This window comes from Corythoichthys intestinalis, chromosome 3 (genome assembly GCF_030265065.1).
Source record: "Corythoichthys intestinalis isolate RoL2023-P3 chromosome 3, ASM3026506v1, whole genome shotgun sequence".
Classification (NCBI taxonomy): domain Eukaryota; kingdom Metazoa; phylum Chordata; class Actinopteri; order Syngnathiformes; family Syngnathidae; genus Corythoichthys; species Corythoichthys intestinalis.
The window spans coordinates 27,356,596-27,383,757 of record NC_080397.1 but is presented as its reverse complement, the minus strand read 5'-3'; the positions used below and the strand labels follow the sequence as shown (position 1 = coordinate 27,383,757).

General features: G+C 37.8%; 1 protein-coding gene across 4 annotated transcripts in view; it reads right to left on the bottom strand.

The window, feature by feature from the left end:
* LOC130912928 (netrin receptor UNC5C-like) overlaps window positions 1–27,162 on the bottom strand; it is a 404,638-nt gene that overhangs the window by 69,763 nt on the left and 307,713 nt on the right. For all 4 annotated transcript variants that reach the window (XM_057831087.1, XM_057831088.1, XM_057831089.1 and 1 more), the window contains one exon: window positions 3,615–3,795. In XM_057831087.1, coding sequence (XP_057687070.1) covers window positions 3,615–3,795 — 181 coding nt within the window. The remainder of the gene's footprint in view (window positions 1–3,614; window positions 3,796–27,162) is intronic.

Here is a 27,162-nt window from a genome sequence, read left to right as displayed (position 1 = left end):
ATTGTTTAGTTTTTGACCACAAGAAGAAAACTACACATTTTTAATGTTCCAAAATGCTACTTGTCCTGCAGTTTTGTCAGATTCACATAATTCATGCATAAAAAATATTTTAAAAATTGTAAAAAATCATGTCTCACAAAGGTTTTTAAAGTCAGTTTTTAGCAAAAACATACAACGGCACCAAAATTGAACAAAAACTTCCCATTACAATTTCAGTGGCCCCATTCACTTCCAATAGCACAAACAACAGGCACAAAAACATTATCGTTTTTGACAAAAAAAACATCTAGAATGTGAAAACAGAATGCCTGGAAATCATTTGAAAGTGAATGCCCCATAATAAATTGTAAGTGACCTGAAATGAACAGAAAATGATCTGAAAATGCCCAAAAATCAACAGGAAGTCCCCAACAGGAGTTTACCGATAAGCAGAGCAACTTCTCAAGAAAGTGCATCTTCTATTTATATATATTATCACTCAGCAACTAGAAGGTAAATGTTTTGTGCCCGGTGAATATATCATGATGTTAGAAGATTTCTAAAGGGAAATGGTACTGAAAAAGAAACAGCATATAAAGCTGGATATGCGGACATCCTTCTTCTTCTTTTTTTTGCCTTTGAGCAGCATATCATGTACCCTTATGACTAAAGCAACTGTTTACACACAGGGTTAACAGGATGCGTCGGTCAATGTTTGGAGCAGGACTTTGCCATTAAATGAAGCCAAAATAGGTCAATTCTTGCTTTTTCACGTCGTGTCCTCCCCACCATCCTTTTATGTATCCAACCCAGCAACTTTTTCACCTTGTCAACAGCGTCAGTCGGGCCCCCGAGGGGGTGCCGAGGAGATTGAACCGCAGATTGAACAATCTATTTCTGTAAGGATACATCAGTGTCAAACCACTCCATCTCGGGCTGTCTGTCTGTAGCCAGCGCACACAAACACACGCATGCAGTTATTTCTGATTGAAGCATTCGGCGACGGATGCACTGGAGGGAAATATTGGGGTATGTTTTTTTTGTGTGTGTGTTGGGGGGGTATATGCGCATTGTTTTCGTCTCTTCTAAGACTGGCAGAAAGCAGAAACGAGGGCTCAGCTAGTGGCTCAGTAAATGTGCTTATTATTATTTTTAATAACTCACAGGCAGAATTTGAACGCGTCAATAGGATTTTACCCTAACTTAGCTCATTGGCTGCCATTGACGGTGCTAGCCATCCAATCCATTGGGAAATTCCTTGCTTTGCGTGATTTGTTGGATTGACTACTTTTCTTACAATTGTTTCCAGTGGTGTACCCAGAGATTCTACTCATGTAAAATATATGCCTTGGATGCGAAAGACTGGCTCAAGGCACATCCGGTGGATGGAAATGAGAGTGAGGCAGTTGGCACTAGTGCAGAGCTAATTTCAAGCGGCAGATGGGACCTGGCAGCAGTCTTTTAAATGCTACGTGCAAAGTGTACCATAATCCATCCGTCCATATTCTTGAGTGCTTGTCTTTACTAGGGTCAGGGGTTGGGTGGAGACTATTTCAGCTGACTTTAGGATGAGAACAGAACATAGTAGTAGTGCTGCAACGATTATGCGATGAGAATAAAACGTTTCAAATTCAACTTTGCCGATTCGATGATTTGCTTGATTAAAGTGGCGTTGTAATAGTTTGTTTTGAAAGTGTTGTATTTCGCTTTATTGATTTGGGAGAATACAATGCCCTCTGGTAGCAACAGTGAATATGTAATAACTACCTATTTACCATGCCTACATTGAGAATCATCCTGTGAACTTCGTGAATGAGTATAGCAGGTTTCCGGTACAAATGTAATGCAAAAATCATACAAAATGATGATCTGATTTATATCGATGTCTAACAGGTTAATTTCTTGTTGCACGTATGTTGATGTGAAGAGCTGTGGTTACTCATTTTGAGCTATAGTAAGCAAGGCATGTTATAGATTAAGCCTCAATGCTTAATTATGTTCTAATATGTTATTTCGCTACACTATATCTTGGTCGAGAATTCATAAAGAACAATCGGAGTTCTAGAAGTGTTAAATATTATTGTCGGGGTTATGCTATCGTTCTTGTGTAAATATCATGCTAATTAGTGATTAGCACGAGGCTAGATCTAGTCGCTTAAATCACTCCGCCAGTAGATACAGTTAATGTACTACTGACAGTATGTACATTGTGAATGCTTAATTAGCAGCTAATTTAAAGTAATGTGCTTGCTTTTGACATACTGTTCTGTCTAATTCAATTTGTTTGTTTAAAACACTCATGATTTCATGATTTATATATGGGTCAGTGGGAATAGGTATAAAGTAGGGCTGTCAAAATTATCGCGTTAACAGGCGGAAATTATTTTTTTTAATTAATCATGTTAAAATATTTGACTCAATTAACGCACATGCCCCGCTCAAACAGATTAAAATGACTACACAGTGTCATGTGCACTTGTTACTTGTGTTTTTTGGAGTTTTGTCGCCCTCAGCTGGCGCTTGGGTGTGACTGATTTCATGGGTTTCAGCACCATGCGAAATGTGTAATTATTGACATCAACAATGGCGAGCTACTAGTTTATTTTTTGATTGAAAATTTTACAAATTTTATTAAAACGAAAACATTAAGAGGGGTTTTAATATAAAATTTCTATAACTTATACTAACATTTATCTTGTAAGAACCACAAGTCTTTCTATCCATGGATCACTTTAACAGAATGTTACTGTTAATGCCATCTTGTTGATTTATTGTTATAATAAACAAATACAGTACTTATGTACCGTATGTTGAATGTATATATCCCTCTTGTGTCTTATCTTTCCATTCCAACAATAATTGATATAAACATATGGCATATTTTGTGATGGTTTGAATTGCGATTAATTATGATTAATTAATTTTTAAGCTGTGATTAACTCGATTAAAAACTTTAATCGTTTGACACCCCTAGTATAAAGCAATATTAAAATGTAAATGGTGAATTTAGGTGTTTAATTTGTTTGTCATTATAGAATCTGAAATGTGAATTTTTGATAAATAATGCCTGGCCTGTGTTGGCTGGAGGGTTATTCGTTCATTCACCGCCAAACCTCCCTCTTCTTATGGATTGGATGTCCTTCGCTGTTGATGGCAGCCTATATGTAAATATATACACTTTTCCAAAATTGTGTTGAGTATTTTTGGGAGCATCTACATCAGGTTGAAAATTTTCATATCATGACAAGTGTTACAAAACCGTTATGACCTGAAATATTTCAAATTGCTCTTCAACTTAAACTGTCTCAGAAGATTTTTTTCATAAAGTCCCTGTTTGCTATGCTGACTCCCACCTCTCAGGGTATCCTTTGAAAAAAATCAATAGGATGCTCACTCTGTTGTAGGTCAATAGTTCGGAAAAGTTGGAAGAACATTAGTTTGGAACAACAGCCAGCCACGACAGAAGAACAAAAATCGACCGATTAATCTGACGTTTGACCTCAAACTACACAGGCATCTTGGGTGGGATAAGGTTTCGAATCGATGGGGTTATGTCTTACTATGAAAGGATCTCACCACTGAAAGAAGAGTAAAACGTCAACGCAGAGGACATAGATTTTGATCCTGCCGCATACCGTAAACGATGACAGTGGCGGTGGTGCTGCGTCGCTTGGCCACGATATTCTTGGCCACGCACGTGTAATTGGCCGTGTCGGACAGACGGGCTTGCTTGATAATCAAGTTGTGGTCGATGGTGATGTAGAAGTTTCTGTCCTCCGCCGGATCGATGATTTCTTCATTCCTTAGCCACTCCACCTGAAGAAAATCAACGTAAGGGTAAATATTTATTACAATTTACCTTTGCTCATTTGGCGAATTGAAACATATAGAAAAAAATTTTATATCACGATATCGATCTGCCATGATACAATGCATTTTTTGTTATTTGGTAAAAAATACAATTATGGCAGCTGCACCCCACTCACTTTTTTTTTTTTTTAATGAAATTGAACTGACTCGCTACAAAATGGTAAATGTAACAATTGTTGCTTCAACTTAAGATATCTATTTATCTACTAATACTTGTGGTTTTACCATTTAAAATTGCTGTATCATAGTTGTCATAACTGCAGTAATAATAAGTTAATTAATATTGATATTGGAACGAATTGTGTTGTCTGTGTTCTCTTTGTGTAGCTAATTTCAATTGTCTAGCATGCATTACTCACATACTGTTAGCATTGGGGAGTCAATTGGCTAACTACTGAGTGGAGATAGTGACATCTTTGGGCCTATTTGTGGTACTACTATTGTATATTACTGTTGTCGCAATACTAAAATACTAAAATTTCTATCCATCAAAATAAATGCTTGATATACGATACAATTTTTGATACTACATAAATGAATGAAAAGTTAGTTTTTTTTTTATGAACTCTTTCAGAGCACACGACTGACGTCCAATCATGTGGCTGTGAACAACTGAATTACAACTCTTAAATCAGGGATCCCTAACTTCCAGGCCACAAGGTGCTAGGTACCAGTAGGTGGCGCATTTGCTACCGGGCCGCACATAAATGATAAATAATTTATTAATGACCGCTTTCTGGTCAAAGTAACTTTGTCCTGTGCCTCTTGACACACTAACATGCCTGTGTACTTTATAAATATAACAATAAAACTGGAAAGGATGTCACCATAGAAATCCATTGGAGCTAACATCTTTTTTTTTTTTTTTTTTTTAGTATGTATGTCCTCAATAATGACGTAGGCGCATCAGATTTGTTCCTAGAAATAATAAGTCCTCACGCTAGCGAAGATGACCGAAAAACAGATGTCTTTGGACAGCTTTTTTTTACCGGGAAAAGGCCACCTGAAGAGCCACAAGAGGAGCTTACAACCTCGAAGAAAACAAAAACTTCTTTGAACATACAATACCAAGAATCATACTTAAAATATGGGTTTGTTACAAAAAGTGACTCTCAGGCGCCAGTCCGCTCTGCATAATATATTGCCAAAAGCTAGCAAAAGAGGCAATGAAGCCTTCAAAGATGCTTCGGCACATAAGAGACGAAGCCCCCTGGAATAGAAAAAAGTGCAAGCACAAAGGACAGAAACAATTACTGAGGACCACCGCATCAACAAAAGCAAATGCACTGAGAGAATCATACCTTGTGGCGAACCAGATTTCTAAAGCTAAAAAACCTTTCATGAATAGAGAAGAACTGATTATGCCAGCAACCAAGGATATTTGCCGAATTTGCCAATCTCAATTCCCACCACAATGGGACCACCTCGTCTCAAAGAAAAAAGCTCAGACCTCCTACTGCTTGACCCTATAGTGAGTTACATTTTACCAACATTTAACATGCGTTTTTAGCCCTGTTGTGTTTGCTCTATTTTTCTGCCACACTTTGCTGGTTCGTGAAAAAAAAGGCCCACTTCACACTGGTCTGTGGTGAAAAAAGGTTGTATAATCCTTCCTTAAATGAGTTTAGCGCTAGTAGACGTCCAATCAATTGGAAGTGGGAGGATATGCAACGAATGTCTAGTGCCATCAATGCCAGCCAATGTGTTAATGAGGATACTTTAAATAAGATCCTCCATTACTATTGAGAGTAGTGCAAGATCTAATTCTCCCTATGACAACAAATTTCTGGTGAAATTGCAAAAACAACACCTGAGTATCCAAATACATTTCTGTATCGATACTCTGATACTTTTTGATACTTTTGACAACCCTATGGCATATGGAATCCCATCAATGGAGCAAGTCAGCGCAAATTGGGCGCTGTTTGCTTGCCAAAATGTGCACTTCAGGAACATCTCTATTCATGGCGATAATGACGACAGACACGTAATAATGTTAATAAAAAGTTTACCATTGTTTTGGCAATATACTACTAAAACCTATATAACAATTATTTTGCTGTCTTTCATTGACGACTAATAAACAATCAGAGCTGGTTGTTGATGACATCGTAATAGTTCCGTCTTCTGATTGGTTGTTCAAAGCAAAACTGGTGACATGCCTTACATGTCTTTATAGAGCTTCACACCCACGATTACATTAAATAATCCGCATCTTTGGCGTGCTCTTTTTTTATTATTCCAACAGTATTTTTAATGTCTTTGTTATGTTTTCCAATGAACAATGATTCTCCAGATGATGTGGCCCAGTTGTAAACGTAAAGAAAGATCTTAAAGATCGCACACGGACGGCTGGCAACGTAGGAAAGCAGAGAAGTGTCCCGAACATATGCTTTTACAAGACTCCTCGGGTGAAGGGTAGGACAGCGGGGAATATCCTATTTATGAGCCTAATCACATTTCCCGAGCGCAGTATTTACGGCGGCGAAGCCTCGTAAATTCAGCCTGTCCGGGCTTTACGGCCGAGGCATAAATGCTCGCTGGGCGTCGTTCTGTTCGCATTGTTTAATTTCCTTCTCGCTCGCCGTTAGGAAATGGAAATCTCACATGTGGGAAGAGGGGAGGAAAACAAGACCGCTGTTATTGCGCCGCTAGTTATTCTCCGGCAACTTGCTGCTGCTCTTCACAGACTCAGAGCTCCTTGTTTGACCTTTCGATTTCTAATAAAAAAAAAAAAACCCGAAAGGTTAGCGGTTTGGGCGGAGTGCTCAAAAATAGGAAGACTGGATCAAAAAGAACATCAAGCAACCTAAGTGGGAAATCATATCACATGAGTTGAAATCAGTGAACCATGAAGGGAACCTACAGGATCCATCCATCTCTCTTTCATCCATCAAGCTGTCCAGCAAAGACAAATTCTTCTCATCATGAATCCCTTCACACTCCATCCAAGCATCCATCATTTTAGGGCGGCTTTGGGGCACCTGCTTGATTGGCTCGTCCGGTCACTGAAAGGTTAGCAGCTCCAAATGACCACTGTCAAAGTGTCCTTGGGCAAGACACTGAACCCTAAAATTGTTCCTGTTGCGCTAGGCAGCAGCTACTCATTGGTGTATGAATTAAATGAGTGGATGCAAACTTTTATAAAGTACAACGGTCTACGTTCAGACCGAGCGTGTTTTTCTTGTCACATGATAATATTTCAGCAACATATTTCAACGAAGACGATGAGGCAGCTAATCAAATATGTTTTCTCATTCATTTGACTTCAGTTGCCAAAGCTTAGCAAGCCTTTTTCAACAGCCTGTCAACAAAATCTAGAATAAAAAGTACAAAGAGAGACAGAAAAACTAGGATTACGAGAATATTAAAAATATTAGATTAGAATTGCAATGTTATGAGAATTAAGTCGTATATTGTAATATTACAAGAGTAAAGGCGTATTACAGGGTGTTCCAAAATGGCTGACCCCATTCTAAATGCCCATATCTCGGAAAGTACTTGATGGAGCTTAATGAGACTAAATACAGTTTATGTTGAAGGTCAAGTTTTATTGGTGAAATTTACAAAGAAAAGTACAAATATTTGTTGGTTGTATAACAGGTATTCATAAATGTCTAATATGAGCGTCGCCTGTGACTCTACACACGTCAAGTCGGTATTCGAGCTCGTGCCAAACTGAAATTTCTTGACATTTTTGGTGCCAAGTCCCAATTTGTTTTGGAGTTGGTGCCTTCTTTGCAAAATTTGTGAAGAAGGCACGCTGCACTGTCTTCGGTGATTGAGTCTGAGCATACTCTTAACACGCAAAATGCCAGAAAAGATATTAATGCCAAACGTTACACATAAAAACTTGAAACTTGAAACACGAGCTCTGAAAATTTGAGGTCATTCCAACGAAAACCGTCTAAATTATTGGCCTACGAAATGGGGTCAAACATTTTGGAACACCCTGTATTATAGGGTGACCAAACGTCCTCTTTTGCCCGGACATGTCCACTTTTCACATCCTGTCCATGCGCAGTCATAGACACGCTTTATCAAGCGTCAACTTTCAATTCTCATTCACAAACAAACCTTTGTCACAAAAGGAGCTCACATGCTATTGGTATGCACACTTTCTAAACTTACTTTCGACAACTGTTGACTTCTGTTGGAGCTTCGTACTGGTGTGATCTGTAAAATCCCGTTTGGTGTCGCATCGTTGAGCTGGCGATGATTGTAAACTTTTATTGCAATGTTTGATTTTGCCTTGGCTACCAGTGCTCACTAATAGGTTAGCTGTCAGTGAGCTAAGCTGCGCTAAGCATTATGAGAAAGGTAGTTTTAAACTACTGCATTTGAAAACATACTGTTTGAATCGTTTTTCTTTTTATTTCGGTTATTGTCAGAGGTGAGTATTAACATGTTAGTATTAACATGTTACATGTACTCTGTTACATTTTCTTGAGTAACTTTTGAGTAGTTTTACTAAGCCATACTTTTTACTTTTGCTTGGGTAGATCTGCGTAGAAAAAATGCTAGTCTTGCTCCACTACTTTGGTCGTTACATTATTCCTCTTTATTCTACATATTGGATATGAACAGTGTATCACAAAAGTGAGTACATCCCTCGCATTTCTGCAGATATTTAGCAGTCAGCCTGTAGTCATTTTCCCTCCAAAATGTCATGTGACTCGTTATAGGATTGCTGTCAGCATTGCTGCAGAGATTGAAGAGGTATGGGGGTCAGCCTGTTAGTGCTCAGACCATATGCCGTACTCTACAAGAAATTGGTGTGCATGGCTGTCACCCCAGGAGGAAGCCTCTTTTGAAGATGGTACACAAGCAAGCCCGCAAACAGTTTGCTGAAGACATGTCAACAAAGCACTGGAACCATGTCCTATATTCTGATCAGAAGAAGATTAATTTGTTTGGTTCCGATGGTCTCAAGCATGTGTGGCGGCGACCAGGTGAGGAGTACAAAGATAAGTGTGTCATGCTTACAGTCAAGCATGGTGGTGGGAATGACCCCCCCCCCACACACACACACACCTCTTCAATCTCTGCAGCAATGCTGATAGCACTCCTGTAACGAGTCACATGATATTTTGGAAGGAAAATGACAAGCAGTACTCAATTTAGATATGTAGGGGTGTACGTATTTACTAGGGGGGGACTCACTTTTGTTGCCAGAAGTTTAGATATTAATGGCTATATTTTGAGTTATTTTGAGGGAAAAATAAATTAACTGTATTATATAAGCTGCACACAGACTACTTTTCATTGTGTCAAAGTGTCATTTTGTCAGTGTTGTCCCATGAAAAGATATACTTAAATATCTGCAGAAATGCGAGGGGTGTACTCACTTTTGTGATACACTGTATATATATTTTTTTGCCAGCGATGCCAAGTGTAGCGCTACTAATTTCACCAATGAGATGTCACAACAATAATCACATGACTCCATTACACCAATCAGACGCAAGCTTACCGTTATACGATCACGCCAGCCTGTTCAATCATGTAGCGCCTCAAAAGCATTATAAAAAATGAATTATTTGACATAGAGGGCTGCACTCAACATGACTCTAAAGCGTGGATTTAAACCTCTCTCCCAGTTTTTATTTGGCACCGATTGACCACGAAAAACCGGAGATATGATATTTTTAATTTCATAATAGTAACTATGAAGGAAACATTCACTATTCAAACTAGGAACTATTTTTTCCACTAGCGGGCATGTGGGCATGTGTGCTCTTTGGATGAATAATGCTTTATTTCTGTCTTTTTTCTCTCCCTCTCTCTCTCTCTCGCCGGAATTCAATGATTTTTCGTATTTCTTTGGCTTAGGCTTAGGGTGTGTTTATGTAATGGGTTGTTGTACAGTATCATTATAACAATAGTTCATATCGATAAGTTTGTGCTGACAGAAAAAAAAAACAATACCATGGTTTAAAAAAAGAAGGAAAAAAAAAAAAAGCAGTTACTCACAATGTTACTCATTACTTGAGTATTCTTTTCACTGGATACTTTTCTACTTGTACTTGAGTACATTTTTTGGATGACTACTTTTACTTTTACTTGAGTAAAATTATTTTGAAGTAATGCTACTCTTACTTGAGTACAATTTTTGGCTACTCTACCCACCTCTGGTTATATTTTGTGTGCAATCTAGAACATTGAATGAGAATAATAATTGAGTGGGAATAACAATTTGTCAACGACAATTGTCGTGACAGGAATATATAAAAATGTTTAGTTGGCACATGGCCTGCTGTGTTGGTGTATTAATTGGACTACATTTCCATGGGCGTGCATTATATTACAGTATTATTATTATATTTTATCCTTATTTAATTCCGATTTTTTTTTTGTTTTTTTTTTTGCGTTTTTATTTGATTATTTTTTAGGAAAAATAAAGCCTGTTGGGTAACCTCTGAGAATTTGAATTTGTGTCTTTGGTTATAGACTATATGGCTATAATTTTTTTTTCTAAAACTCTTTTTCTATCCAGACGGAGGAGGCACACTTTAAATATATTAAAGTGATATAGGCATCTTTGAGTGAACTTCGGGTAAAATTCAATTACCTTGAGGCCGGGCCTATTGTCCTCTTTTTTGGAAATCAAAATATGGTCACCCTATACTATTATGACAATAAAGTCGTAATATTACAAGATTAAACTCATAATATTACGAGAATTAAATCATACATTGTAAAATTACAGGATTAAAATCCTGTAATATTATGACAGTAAAGTTGTTTTGTTGCTTATTATTACGTTACGTGAACCGGAAGTTGTTTGGTTTCTCTTTGTCTACATAATGTCTATCTCAAAACAAAACTACTTTAGGCGTAAGGTTTGGAGATTGAAGTAATATTACGAGAAAATAAATCATAACATTAAGGGATTAAAGTCGTTATAGTTACTTTATAACTATAAACTATATTTTGCGAAAAACTCATGGAAACACAGGTAACATAGTTATAATATTTATTGCCATCGTTTTAGATTCCAACGCACTTTTCCAGCTAAAATATAAAGCCAAGAATAATATAACAGCTGTAAACTTCGAAATACAGAGTGACCCAAAAAATCGGGAACTTCTTAACAAGCCAATAAAACTAAGAGTGATGGAAGAAAAATATTTCATTCATTCTAATAAAAACCTTAAAACATCGCATTAAAGAAACCATGGTGGATTTTCTTTTAAAAATGACGTTCTTTAAATGGCGTCCTTCAAAACAAAAACAAAACTACTTTAGGCGTAAGGTTTGGAGATTGAAGTAATATTACGAGAAAATAAATCATAACATTAAGGGATTAAAGTCGTTATAGTTACTTTATAACTATAAACTATATTTTGCGAAAAACTCATGGAAACACAGGTAACATAGTTATAATATTTATTGCCATCGTTTTAGATTCCAACGCACTTTTCCAGCTAAAATATAAAGCCAAGAATAATATAACAGCTGTAAACTTCGAAATACAGAGTGACCCAAAAAATCGGGAACTTCTTAACAAGCCAATAAAACTAAGAGTGATGGAAGAAAAATATTTCATTCATTCTAATAAAAACCTTAAAACATCGCATTAAAGAAACCATGGTGGATTTTCTTTTAAAAATGACGTTCTTTAAATGGCGTCCTTCTGCATGAATGCATTCTTGAAATCTGCTGTTGACCTCTGTTGAAAAACCGGGAATTTTTTGAGGATTGGCCGACATGAGCAAGTGGAAGCACTGTGAGATAGAGACCTTGAGTAAGTGAACAATGTGCCATTTGAGTAACCATTGTGAATTCAGGATGAAATTCACGGTATCACAGCTCAGATGAGGAATCGATGAGCAATCACAACGGCAGATTTTAAGAATCCATACAACAGCATTTAAGAAAAGTAGTTAAATATAAAAAATAAAAATAAAAAATTCCATCATTGTTTTTTAAATGGCATGTTTCAAAGTTTCGATTACAATAGTATACTAGACTAATTTTTTTTCTTCCCTCACTCTTACTTTTATTGGACTGTTAAAAAGTTTCCGTTTTTTTGAAGGGGTCACCCTGGATACGTTCGCTCCCACCACCCACCACATTTGATAAAAAAATGATATTTGTTCATATATAATGTGGCGTCCCAGTGCAACAGGGCTCACCACAGCGGTCAGCATCATGGACAGCAACACCCCTGGGCAGCGACCACCACGCCTGCCGGCAATTGCATTAGGCAACACCTGATGAAGCAATTGCAATCAAGGCCGATGACGGAAGTTTTGGTTCCTTTTGATTGTTGTTATTTTTATTTAAATAAATGTGGGCCACAAGCGCCCAGCATGTCTACAACCTCCCCCTGCCTATCCTCCTTCCAAACCCGATGTTTACACATAATTAAAATTAAAACATAGCTATTTATAAACTGAAAATTACGGTAATACGAGTGGCTGAGTTGACCCATCGTGAAGATAATCTGCGATGAATCGACTACTAAAATAATTGTTTGTGTCAGCCCTACTTTCATTGCAGCAACTCTTTCTGCACGCGCAGAGGTATTCTACTCCATTACCTCCGAGTTTTTTTCTTCCTGCGAACACTGTTTATAAACCACTCCCAGTCAGCAAAATCAATGAGGACAAACATGCCTCCTGCACTTAAAAAGTCATTTGAACTTCAATGCCAATTAACCCCGGCCACCTTCCGCTCTCGCACTTGCTTACTGTAGCGCTTTCAGAGTCTGCCGTGTAAATGAAAAAGACCTCACAATAGCCGTTTTTATCACAGCCGTAGTGCAATCTTTTTATTTTGGCATGCGAGACCCGTTCGCGCTAGGCTGGGCTCAGACAAGCAGACCCCATGTGGCGGCAATACCGCCGCAGCCATCGCATCATTAGCCCCAGCTGGTGTCAACAATGGCGTGCGCGTATGTGTTGGTGTGTGACAGCAGACGGCGGCTGATTGGATCAAGCCAGTCTTGGGAGGTGGAGGAGACGCAGTATTTGTTATTTTAACTCTTGCCTCTGTGCAGAAGTGAGTAGTAAAGCATTGCATTTACTCCGTTATATTTACTTGAGTAACTTTTTGAAAAAAATGTACTTATATGAGTAGTTTTACGAGGACATACTTTTTACCTTTACTTGAGATGTGTGAAGAAGAAACGCTAATCTTACTCTGTTACTTTGGCTACACTAGAGTTTTTACATTGATAATGTGATTGATTTTTGCTTCAGATAACACACATTATACCAGTGACACGTAATTAAACAGTCACGTGACCAAAAACAAGCTTGTAGTTGGAAGTCCTATGATCAAGCTGGCCAGTTCAATCATGTGGCATATTTAAAGCACCATAAAAAAAAAAAAAGCATTTGACATTGAGCGCGGTTGTCAACCTAAAACTTTTGAAGTGTACAGAAGAAAACATTGAATAATTGTCGACTACAACTGGATGAAGACGAACACATTTTAAAACATGACAAAGACTAATAAGTATTTTTGTCCAAAAGACTAAGACGAAAATTAAAAGGGCTGCCAAAAACTATAAACTCTTCTACATCCTTTAATTTTTTTCATTTAAATAATATTAAATAAAACAGTAAAGTCTTTCTCATTCCTTATATTGATTTGGTGGACCAATGGCTAAAATAATCACTGATTAATCGGCTATCAAAATAATCGTTCGTGGAAATCTTACACCCAAAACACAAACACAACCCATGGCCTTTGATCATACAAGTGCTGATGATGTAGCTTTCAACTACTACGGGATTTGAAAAAAGCTTCAACAAGAGTCCATTCTTTTTTGTATACCAAAAACAAAGAGTTCACCTGATATTTTTTTCAAAATGGAAATCAGTTTTACCCAATCATTAAACAAGCTTGGACTCAAACATGATCGTTCATGCATTCCGCACAAACCCTACTTCAATTGCTTCAAACACTTGCTGTTTTGTTGCTTTGAGGACAAAACGTCTCACCTACAGATACGGCAGATCAAGGCGTCAGGCAAAAAGCAAAGCGTTAATACGCGGCGCGTTCTATCCGCCTGCATTTTTTTGAGCTGGTAGCGGAACAAAGGCTTGGCTTGGATAAAAGTAGGCCACGATATGGAGATATTTTGTTGCACCGGGGAGCGCAGCAATGAAAAAAAAAAGGGTTCTGAAAACATCACAGTCAGTCGCAAAAGAGGAACATCCTATGAAGCTTTTAAAGGTAAAATAAATAGTGGCGTGAAAAAAGGAACATCACAACTAGTGTTGCACCGATACCATTTTATGGTTTCCAATACCGATTCCGAGACCAGGTTGATGCAGATACCGTATCGACACCACATTTTTTACACACACATGCACACTCACTCTTCCTGTTCATTTTAGGTCATTTCCTGTCCATTTGGAGGCATTTTCCAGTCACTTCCTCAACATTATGGACCAGTTCCTGTTGCTTTTAGGCCATTCCTGGGTCTCTTCCTGTTTACTGGTCACGTTCTGTTGATTTTGGGCATTTTCAGGCCAGTTCATGTGGATTTTGGGTCACTTTCTGATGATTTGGGGGCTTTCCCAGGTTACTTTATGTACACTTTTGGGCCACTTCCTGATGTTTTAGGACAATTTGTCATGTTTTGAGTGTGTTCTCAGTTCTTTCTTTATGCAGCACCTGATTGAGCCAGATTGGCAGGGTAATGCGACACACCTGTGCTTGATTAGGAAAGCGCAATATTTAAGGAAGTCTGTCACCACCTGCAAGTGTCGGACTATTACATTCTACATGCTTGCTTACCGCTGTGTGCGTCTTCTGGAGATCTCTTGCCTGTTACGGTTGTATCTTTTGTTATCTCATTGCTAGTAGTATTTTTTGTTGGACTTTGCTGTCATTTGATTCAGCTTTTTCTGGCCATTATTGCCTTCCCCTTAGTTCTCTCGCCGACTCGGTTCGTGCCCATTTTGCGTTGCATTTTACCTCGCGTGATTTTGCGTGCTCCCTTTGTTTCTCTCGCGTGTTTTTGCGTGCTCCCTTTGTTCTCGTTTTTGTAATAAATACTTCTAATTTTAAAGTCTGTGTTTGGATCCATATCATACGATTCCCCGTATCACAACACAATTCAAGGACATTTTTTTCTTTTAACACAAAATTACTGCATACACATTTGAACGTAAAGCAAGGGCGTAGGTTTGCATAGGGACGGTAGGGACATACTGTAACACTACCAACTTTTCAGGATGCTTAAATTGTCCCCACCAACTTTTAAGCCACCTTATTTGCATTATATAATTAGTTCAGTTATATGGGTAATTTAGATTGTCTTCCCATATGTTGTAAGAATAGAATTAACACTTCCATTATTAAGTGAATTATTTTCATTATGTTCAGACTTACATTTATCCATTTTCACTTGCTGAATGTGCCAGTCCATTCCCCCCCCCCCTCAAACGTATGTTTGATTGGCTGATGAATTGACCCCCCGCCCCCTCCTCAAGCTACACAAATCCAGACGCACACTCAACCCGCCGACAGAGATATAACATGCCGCCTCCTCCATCCCATTCGAAGAGGAGGGATATTAGAAGTTTTTTTTCCGGCTAGCACAAGCCACTGTAAGTAATGTAAAAAGATGTCAATGTTCGTGCTACTAAAAGTCCGACCTCTATCAGAGTTAGCATAGCACTGATCTGTGTGAACTTGCTAACTTGCAAAACTACTGCTGTCAAGCCAGCCTCCACAAGAAACAACAAAGTCAAGCTAACTGTCCTTCTTTGGATCATTGTTTACATTATGTGTATTACCGTAATGCAACTCGATGGCTTCAGAGTGCAAGTCCCAAGAATGGTTCCACATTAGAGGGACACTGAGATGAACATGAACTGACATGAAAAAAAATCTGAAATGAAATCACACATAGAATATCATGAGAGTACTTTGGTTTGAGTCTTGGGATAGTCTATGATGCCTCAGACTGAGATCGGTCCTTAGATATCTCAGATTTTTTTCATTATTTTTTTTCTTCAAATCACTTTTGTATAACGATACTTTAGTTTAAGTCTAGGGGTGCTCGAGAAGTGGACCCATTCTTGGATAGCTCCCAATTTTATAAATAAAGGGACTTGCACTTCAAAATGTTTCTTCTGAAAACAAAGGTTTGAATCAAACGTTGTATCACGTGAACCAATTCACATAAAAGTATAAGTCAGTACAGATTTATTTTTCTTTGATCATTTCACCTATCAATTGATCAGGTTCATATTTGTGAGAAATGTGGCCCTGACCCCCGTTCAATAATCTGTTTGGTCTTATTAATGTCCCGTCCCCAGCAAAAAGTTTACATGCAGGTTATGCTGTTATATCGCCACTACCAATGTTGACACAAAACCTACGCCCTTGACGTAAAGTACTTGCAATTATGGCTTGGTAAGACACTGCTTAACTTATTCACTATCGTTACTAGACGTCCAATCTGTTTGAAGTCTATCATAAATCTATTATTGGCAAACTCATTTCCATTAAAAGCAGAAGCATGAAAAAAAAACCTTTCATCGCCCCTACCAATAGTCATTTCCTCTTTTTTGTACATATAGATTGGACATTTTTTTTTTCTGCCATAGATGCCACAGTGGCTCTACCAGTTTCACCAATGAGACATCACAGCAGTAATCATACTCCATTTCACCAATCAAACATAACAATACAGTCACATGACCAGACACAATCTTACAGTCAGAAGTCCAATAATTAAGCCGGCTTGTTCAACGTGGTGTCTTTAAAGCGCCGTAAGAATTAAACTACTTGACATAGAGTCAACATTACTCAAAAGTGCGGATATTAAGCTCTCTCCTAGTTTTTACTTGGCGCTGACAGACCATGGAAAATCAGAATAATGACCCTTTTAATGTCAGGTAGGATTTTTTTTTTCCCAATAGAGGTCACTCATGCTCTTTGGACGGTGACTTTTCATTTGTGTAGATTTTTCTGGTTGGAATTCAATGATTTTTTTGGCCTAATATGGTGATGTAATCGGTTATAGTAGAGGATAAATTATGTGGCGTTAGTTGTATATAGTACTGTTTAGGGTTGTTCCGATCATGTTTTTTTGCTCCCGATCCGATCCTGATCGTTTTAGTTTGAGTATCTGCCGATCCCGATATTTCACCATCCGATTGCTTTTTTTTTGCTCTCCATTCAATTCCAATCATTCCTGATAATTTTTTCCCGATCATATAGTACATTTTGGCAATGCATTAAGAAAAAAATGAATAAAACTCGGACGAATATATACATTCAACATACAGTACATACAGTGTTTCCCACCAATGAACGAGACTGTGGCGGCCCGCCAAAGTCTCGTTTCGGCCCGCCACAGTCGCTTTTGACACCCCCCCCCCCCCCCCGCCGAAAAAAAAAAAGATAATAATCAGATGCGTCAGTCAGCCGATTACACAGCTGTAGCCCAATCCACTCTACTTCTCGCTCGCGCGGGTATAGAGTAGCATTTTTGAGTAGTTATTTATTTATTTATTTAATTAAGGCCGCTTCAAACTAGCGGCAGCCGAGTGGGAGGAGTTCAGCGGACACCTATTCATTGTGTATTGTAGCGTAATGTTCGTAACTATGCAGGCACCCCCCTTAAGAGACGCAAGGGGAACGAGTAGGAAGAATGGGAGAACGAGCGAGATAGCGAGAGATAGCGGCCGCATGTCGTAGCAGCCCGCTGTTATTTTGTTATTGTTTGTCTTTATTATTGTTACCACAATCAAGTGGGTAAGAAAATACAGACTTCTCTCCTTCTTCCCCATATCCGGGGCGTTACAATTGTTTGGATCGGACTTTTCGGCGAAAGTGAGCAGTGGACGGCCGTCTTGGACGGAAAGCAAACTTTGATTGAACTTGCGCGGAGAGGCGGGGCCCAAAATAAAGCTTTGCTCTATTTTCAGAGCGTTGGTCCCAGTAAAATATTTATTAGTTCAAGCAGAGTAAAATGATACATATTCACGGTACAATAACGTCGTTTCCGTGTCCACCGATTGGTAAGAAAAGGCTGTTTGTAAGAGTGACGTGTGGGCGCTCCCGTCAGGGGGGACATTTCGCTTGGAGTGGCTATTTTTCGGCACAACACCGGCGCGCCAACGTCAGAAAATTACGGCTGACGAAACTTTGATAAATGCGCCGCCCCCCCAATTTCGCGAGCTCTGGGACACTCAAAAAATGACTCTCATACCTCTCCTTGCTAAGTTAATGGTACCTCGATGTGCGTTTGTGTGGAAATTTAGTTCACGAACAACGGGGGAAAACTATTCACCTTCTCACCAAATCAAGTAAAATTCTTTACACGGCTATTAGAATTCCCCCAGTCCTGTAAATGGGTCAGTTGACAGAAGGACTGGTATTGTTGTGGTAATGTAGTACTTATGAGGGTCAAATAAAAAGGAAAAAGGAGGACTACGACGGCGGTCTGAAACCCGCGGCTCTCGGGCCGCATGCGGCTCTTTAGCGCTGCTTCGGAGCTTTTTTTTTTTTTTAATGGAAAAAGATGGGGAAGGGAAATATATTTTTTGTTTTAATAGGATTTCTAGGAGGACAAACATGACACAAACATTCTTTCAATTCATTAATATTGTAATGAAGTTAAACTTGTGGTGGCATCGTACAACAGAGCAGTCACGTTGTGCGCTATAACATCCACTGCAGGGAAAATAAACATTTAATCATGAAGGCTAATTATGTATTTCTAGCCAACTTAGTCATTTCTATAGTAGGCTAATATAGCTAGTATTGATAATGATAAGGCTTGTACAAGGCTTTTAATTTTTTACTGCTCCAGACATACTGTATCAGTTTTTTTGGGGGGGGGGGGTCAAATATAGCTCTTTCAACAGTTTGGGTTGCCAACCCTGAGTCACTACGAGATGTAAGTTGTACTATTGCTACGAGAAAAAAGTCGCATTATTACATAGGGTAACGTAGCGTAACGTAAAATTCGCCGTGGCACGACATGGTGAGGCTGTCCGACTCCGATGCAGCCCACCACCACAGTTTAAAAAAATCCTATGGGAAACACTGACATAAGTACTGTATTTGTTTATTATGACAATAAATCCTCAAGATGGCATTTATATTATTAGCATTCTTTCTGTGAGAGGTATCCACAGATAGAAAGACTTGTGACTTTGTATATTGTGACTAAATATTGCCATCTAGTGTATTTGTTGAGCTTTCAGTAAATAATACTGCAGCCATTCAACCCAAATGCATGATGGGAAGTGGAACCATGACTGTGCGTAGTGCTACCAATAGATATATTTTGTTAAGAAAAAGATCAATTGCTACCTTGCTTTCCCACATTGCTTCCCATGATATTTCTAATCGTAGGGAGAGGGATTGTAAGGCTTTAGCCTATTAAAAAAAGGCTCCAAAGGCTGCCAAAATTCACTTTACTCATTTTACACTACCTTTTATCTCTCTAAATGGGTAAAATGGCGCCATTACAGATTGAGCGCGACAATGCGTGAGGGGGTCGTGCAACGCATGCATTAATTGCGTTAAATATTTAACGTGAAATATTTTTAAATAATTAATTACCGCCGTTATCGGGATAAATTTGATAACCCTACCTTAAGCCTAAACTAAAGACTCTGGATGAGTGTAACATATTATGTCTGTAACGTTAAATACAATTAGAAGACGATTTAATTAAATAATTAAAAAAAATATATATATATATATTAAAAAAAGGCATTTCCGATATTTTTTTTGCCGATTCCGATACTTTGAAAATGACGTGATCGGACCCGATCGATCGACATCTCTAGTACTGTTACATCAATATTTATGCACAAACTATCATTTGCACATTTTATCAAGTTAGCTGCCTCCTGGTCTGAGTATTGTGAATTGTCATATATACACTGCTATATTACCACTACATCGCCACTTGCTGCTAGTCACTCATTCAGTTTATTCCCAATCTGTGTACACTGTGATATTTATTCAATTCAATTCAATTCAATTCAATTTTATTTATATTGCCCTATATCACAACAGGTTTGTCTCAGAGGGCTTTACAGAGTCATTTTGATACACAGTCAGATACAGTAGATGATGAGATTAGTCCATTTATCACATTTATTGTTTATTCTACTTTTGTTTTTTGTAGTGCACGTTATGGAGAAGCTTTAAATCTACTACTCTGTACAATGACAATTAAGGCTCTCTATTCTATTCTATTCTAAATAAAATACCATTGTTCAAAAAAAAAATCAGAAATTGTAAGCAGTTAAGTTACTCATTACGTGACTATTCTTTTCACCAAATGCTTTTTTACTAACTTAATTTTTTGGATGACTAATTTCACCTTTACTTGAGTAATAACATTTTGAAGTAACGCTATTCTTGAGTCAATTTTTTTATTTCTAATTTACTCACCTCTGCGATGATGTTACTTTGTTGCCGTATCGATACCATTATCAATGCAAATCTAATTAGAACAAAGGCTAAAATATGGAATTGTGAAAGGTAAAATGGACAAAACACACAATGGAGCGCTTACGCAACGCTCTCTACTGTCCCACCTGCAAATCACACTGTAGTGAAAATGAAGTGTTGATACTGAGGATGATCCTCCTTGATTAGCTGTATTATTTCCATCCCCGCAAGACCACAGCCGAGTGGCTTAAAGAGCTCTCTTCGCCAGTGATTAGACTTCCCTGCGTTTGTGTGTGCGTGCATGCGCGGGAGTAGTGCGCTCTAATAATCCCAACAAGCCACCCGGGAAGATTTGTCACTTCATTTTATGCCGGAATGACACTTGAGCGCCGGAATGCGGAGGTGAGCGAGCCGGAAAAGATGAACGTGTTTTATATGTGCGTACTTTTTCTTTTTCAGTGAAAGAAAGTTTGTTACAGTACTTCTGCGGCTGATGAAATGCACACAATCTCCCTAATGTTGTCTTTTAGCCATAAAAACAACAAAAGTATGTAAATTGGGGATATGCGGAATACATTTTGTTTTTGGATTTTTAAAAAAAATAAAATAAAATATGGCCACAGAGTCACAGACCCAAAACTACACAAAGAATCAACCTTTGTGTCTGTCTCTATATGGGAGTGCACGTATACTTTTGGCTTATGTTAATCAAACCACTAGGCCAGGGGTCGGCAAACTGCAGTTATGGGGCGGCTCTTTGAACTTTCTGATGTGGTGCAGTTTATATTAAATAAACATTTGTTTCAAATTTATTCTGGTAGTCAGGCTCATTGTTTTGTGTGGTTATTAACAGAACACTCATTCCGGTATTTTACCAGCCATGTAAAGTCAGGGTTGCTACTTGGATGGTCTACCTAAAAGACTTAACATTCACAGGCACAAAGACTTGTGAGTACAACTCCATAGTTAAATAGAATATGCACCACAGGATACAATGGTACCTCTACTTACGATCGTCTCTACAAACGATATTTTCAGGTTACAACATGCCTAAATGGAGAGAAAATTGCCTCTTGTTACGACTGAAATTTCAAGTTACGAAAGGCAAAAATACAGCAAAGTATGGGGAGCAGCGTGTATGAGCAGCTACTCGCAGCTCCCAGAGTTTGCTGGAAGCTGGCCGAGCATCTTCCTGGCATCCAACTGGCTGATACTGTACAATGTATGTGTATGTGGCTTCCTCTTCTGCTCCGGCTGTAAGGCATCTTGGCGGCTTCTCGTGAGCATACATATTAACTTTTATCCACTATGGCCTCCAGTAAGTGATGGTGAAAAGAGGAATAGAAAAGAAAAAAAAAAATTTTTTTTTTCGATAAAAACAAAGCATGAGATACTAGAAAATCATGAAAAAATGTTGCGTTTGGTTGATCTCGCCAAAGAATATGGCCGGAATACATCAACAATTGGCACATTATTAAAACGTTGGCGCAAGAACAACACCGGGAGTTTAAGGCATTATATGACTGGTTCGAGAAGTTCAAAAAGAGGACATCCCTACTTATAACTCTTCTGCTGTTGTTTTGTGGCAGTTGAAAACAATGGCGAAGAGTACATAAGTAAATGGCGCATTGTTAGAACTCGCTGATACACATTGTAGTGCCGTATCGGGGCCACTTTGATGCAAGTATCAGTATGGTTACAAACTAATGAAAAGCATTTATGTCCAGATTTTTGTGTTTGTTACTTTTATTTAATAATGTTTTAAATAAAATTTTGAATGTACAGCATTAGTAGATGAACAGTAATTATCCATTAATGTTCATATCACCACATACAGTATAGTGAGCGAAGGGTGAGTGAGGAAAGATGATTTGAGATATGAGTTTTTCAATGTGAGCGGACCAACCAGACACAAATCAAGGCACCACTGTATGTTAAATGAGTATATTTATGCGTGCCTCCTAAAACTTAAATGACAGCATTTCAACTCATTGGCCGCCATTGATGAAGATAGACATCCGATCCATTTTTATATGGCGATTGTTTGCCGCCAACCTTTCCCAGTCAAAATGGATCGGATGCCAATGATGGACAACGAGTTAGAAAGTCCATAAGGGAGTGAGAGATAAAAGAGAAAGCGCTAGAAATAGTCCCGGAAGGTGATGGAAGCGTTAAGAAAACACAACGGACAGAGTGGAGTCGTTTGAGAAGATGCACCCAGCGGAAAAGACAGAACTGGGGAGGCCAGTGAAAGATGAGCGCTGGCAAGTTGACGCCATCCGTCTTTCACCTCTCCTCGGCAAACAAAAAGACGTTTGTGCGCGTGCCAGTGCTTTATCACCAACAGATGCTCGGCAAACACATCAGCCGTCTCCCGATGTGTGCCACTAAGTAGAATAGTAATCAAGCCCTTCATTAGCACGCTAACAAAGGCCATTACAGCCTAATCAACACTCTTCAAACTCAATCGGGGAAAGCTAATAGAAATTTAATCCAACGGTGCATATGAATTCTGCTAATGTGAATATGCGTGTTTGCACAAAATAATCGTAATACAAAGTTCCATTACTAAATTTTCGGTCAAAATCCGTGCAGTTTTTCTTTTTACAATCTATTTTCGCAGTGCACCTACTTGTTTATAATGGAACTTGAACGTGTTTTGTCTTCCTTTGGAACTTTGTGTGTGTGTGTGTGAGTGTGTGTGTTCGTTCTCTATAGACTCCAAAACGGCTGGGTGGATTTCGACGAAATTTTACTCAATTGTACTTTATGTGTCTGGGAGTGTTCTTAGATGGGTTTGATATCTGTAGGCCACCATTTACTGCGGAAAATTAATTCAAAACTCCCAAAATTAGCGAAGAAAATGCCAATTTTCACTTTTTTACCTGAGCAATGCCAGGCCATATTGCTAAATAAATCCATCCAGTATACATAGAAAAAATACGTTATACGGTGTTTATATGTTTATACATATATATATATATATATATACATATGTATTAGGGCTGTCAAAATTATCGCGTTAATTAATTTTTCAAATTAATCATGTTAAAATATTTGACGCAATTAACTGAATGACCCGCTCGCATATTGCCTCTAACAGATTACAATGAGGCCGTTTATGGACATTAAGAGTGAAGAGAATGCCACCGGCCGCTTGGGGGCAGCGCCGTTCCATACTCATGTTATTTCTTCTAAACGTGGGAGAATTAGTAGTTGTGAGACGTTTATGCTGTATTCACAATGCAATGCCAATTGCTATTTGTGCTCCACACATATTTCGGTAAGTTTTCTTTCTTTTAGTGGCAATTATGTGTCTCTTGTTGTATTTTGGGTAGGATATGTACAGATATATGTTATACAGTAAAGGCGAGTGGACACAGGCGTTCTTTGGACCGCGCCGTTTATTGGCATAAGCTTCGGCAACTCCTTCACAACAAACATAAGTATCGTTTAGTGAAAGCACAACAAAAATAATATTCCTATCTCTCCAAAAAAAAAAAAAAATAATGTTCACAAAAAGAAAAGCACTTCAGTCTATAGTAATGAGGCCCTATTCTGACACACAGTTAAACAACAATGCAAAATGAACTGGCATTCCATATCAAAATAGCTATGCTAAATACACGTAAAACTTAGACTTTGGTCACTCTATTTTTATTAGTTATTTTTATTCTTATTATTATTATATTAACTCTACTTTTGATTGAAAATTTTACAAATTTTATTAAAACGAAAACATGAAGAGGAGTTTTAATATAAAATTACTATAACTTGTAACTATAACATTTATCGTTTAAGAACTACAAGTCTTTCTATCCGTGGATCACTTTAACAGAAAGAATGTTAATAATGCAATTTGTGGATTTATTGTTACAATAAACAAATACAGTACTTATGTACAGTATGTTGTATGTATATATCCGTCGTGTGTCTTATCTTTCCATTCCAACAATAATTTACAGAAAAATACGGCATATTTTAGAGATGGTTTGAATTGTGATTAATTGCGATTAATTACGATTAATTAATTTTTAAGCTGTAATTAACTCGATTAAAAAAAAAAAAAATATATATATATATATATATATATATATATATATATATATATATATATATATATATATATATATATATATATATATTAATGCTGCCAGTTAACGCGCTTATAACGGCATTAACAAATGCCTCCTTTGATGCTTTCCCACTATGCACCACTACCAAGACGCACTACTTTTGGGCAAAAGCACTCAGGTGAAATCCCCTGTGTTAGGCAAAGCGTAACTTTGGCTTTTTAGCCCAAAATTTGGCAGTCCAAGGCGGGTGGTAGCATTTATTATTATTTGTGGAGCTGCAATGTGCAGATAAACTGTGAATGAAAGGAATTAAATAATGTGAATGTTTTCATGCACTACGAGTACGAGAACCTCCAGTATGCGGTCCACTTAAGTCTGGCCGAATCTCACAATTTTGGGGCGCGAGGACATGGAGGATCAGAGTGAAATCCATGTTCTCAGGCAAAATGTAACTTGACTATTTTTAACCTGAAATCTGGCACTCTGGTGGGAATTGACTAGGACAAACCCCCCTAAAATGCACAGATAAACGATATAAATGCTTTTGAAGACGAGTGCTTTGGTGCGTTCAGTCATTTTATCTTCATTTTTTTGGTAATTCTATTTCATCATTATTAATTAAATCAATGATAAAAAAATATATATTTCATTAAGGTATACATGTATATAGAAATGTAAAGTATATACAATAAAGATATATTAAAATAAAAGTGATAAAATTGTACCAAAAAACAAAATGGAAACACACAGGACCAGGGCTTTAACCCTTCTCTGGCTTTTTATTTTAGGTTATTTGGGAAAAGTGGATGTTTAATTCATATTCACAAGTGTAAAGTTGCTCAACTCTTGTTTGTAATGAGGTTTAAATTTTGAATTATGTAAGGTAAGTACATTGGTCTACTCCTGTGTTCATAAGTGTATTCAAAACCTAAAATATATAATCATTTTTGCATTTAAAATTAAAACAAAATGCGATTAATCTAGGGCTGTCCCAAACGACTAATTTTCTCCCGATTAGTCAGCCGACTATTTTTACGATTAGTCGACTAATCTAATAATTAAAAAAAAAAAATTAAAAAAAAATTTTTTTTTTTACTAATTTAGCAATGAAATTTTTGTTGACGCTTATCAGTTCACAAAAAATATACTGGAACACTTAAATTATTTATTTAAGTACAAATGAACACGTAAATAACAATAATAAATCACAAATAAACAATGAGTTCAAATGCTGATAGAATTAACTAGTTTAGCATCCCGATTGAAAAGGTGGTCTCTTAAACTGATGGTTTTAAACTTTTATTCCATCCTTGATGTAATTACACTGTAAGAGCTGCGGTGCACACAAATAAAACAACACAATTAGAAATTAACAAAAACTTTTCACCTTTTTCCTTTTAAACCTTATTTATATATCAATGAATTGCCTTCACCTTAATTTATTACCTTATCATTGACAATCTCTCCCTTGAGTGCAAGCACTGTATATACTGTATATATTTATGACCTTTTAACCTTATATAATTTTATATACCATAAAATAAACCATAACATGAAATAAACCTTTCAGTTAGCATTAAGGACAATACTAATAGCATTTATAGGCCCATTGTCAATGAAACATTATTATTCAGTAAGGCGACAGCACCCTCTGGTGTACAAAAAATGAAAAAAAAAACAAAAAAAATTACAAACTGGGTGACGGCATTTGAGGTGTTTATTCACGGCCGACGTGCAGCCAAGCTTGCCATTGAAGAGGCAGGACAGAAGAGTGTACCCTCCGTTGTTTCTTTGAAATAAGTCAATGTTTTGGACACTCTGGTGCGCTTTTTTTGGCTTTGTGCCGCTTTCCCCGCTTGCATACAGAGCATCCGACATTCTGAACTTTCCACGCATATATTTTTTTTAACCCTTCATTAACCGTCGACGGGATGTTGTGCTCGTCGACGGATTTACGTCATCGATGACGTCGACTATGTCGACTAGTCGGGACAGCTCTAGATTAATCGCACGTTAGCTATGGACTGCATACAATTCATCTTTTAATCGCTTGATAGCACTAATGTATGTATAGATAAATTATGAATTGCTCAACTCAAACGATTTCCAAATGGCTTGCATGCAGTAAATTAACCGCATACTTATTTATATATATTTTCTTGAATGTCAGTGAATCACAGCCACGTTAACACGTTTGTTAAGAAAAACAATGGTTTGAAAATTTGTATTTTTGAGGATAAACGCTCTCATATTAGGTCCACCACAAAAGAGCCCATCAGTGAAGTCCACAGCTTTAAGGTTGCCGCTGGTTGCTCACGACGCCGACTTTTCGCATCAAACTCTATACATGTGTCATATCAATGATCAAAACAAGTATCTCCCAAAGTTAGTATCTTCATCCGTTTTCCTTTCTAGCTACTTTTCACTATCCTTTATTGTGTGTTAATCAACTAACTTAATGTACTGATCCTAACTTTTGACAAACCGCATACATACTGTATAATCTCACTGAAGCAAGTGCAACTTAACTGTGCAGGTCAAAGCTAGCTAAATTTGTGGACTTACAGATGTCAAAATATGACACTCAGGGCTGCGTTTAAAGCGACATTGATAAAATGACGGCAGAGGTCCGGGTGTTCTTTTATGACATGGGCATGTGCCAATTGACGTCCACTTTAATTGGCCAGATGTCTCGGGGGAGATGGTGGAGAGTACCGCTGCCCTGGTGACACGCTTGGAATGGACCACGGCCGCAAAAGCTCAACACAGGTTAGCCGCGTGCCGTGCAGGGATTTCAGGGTGCGCGCTGACAGTTTCATTAATGAGATTCGCGCCAATTAAAGTACGC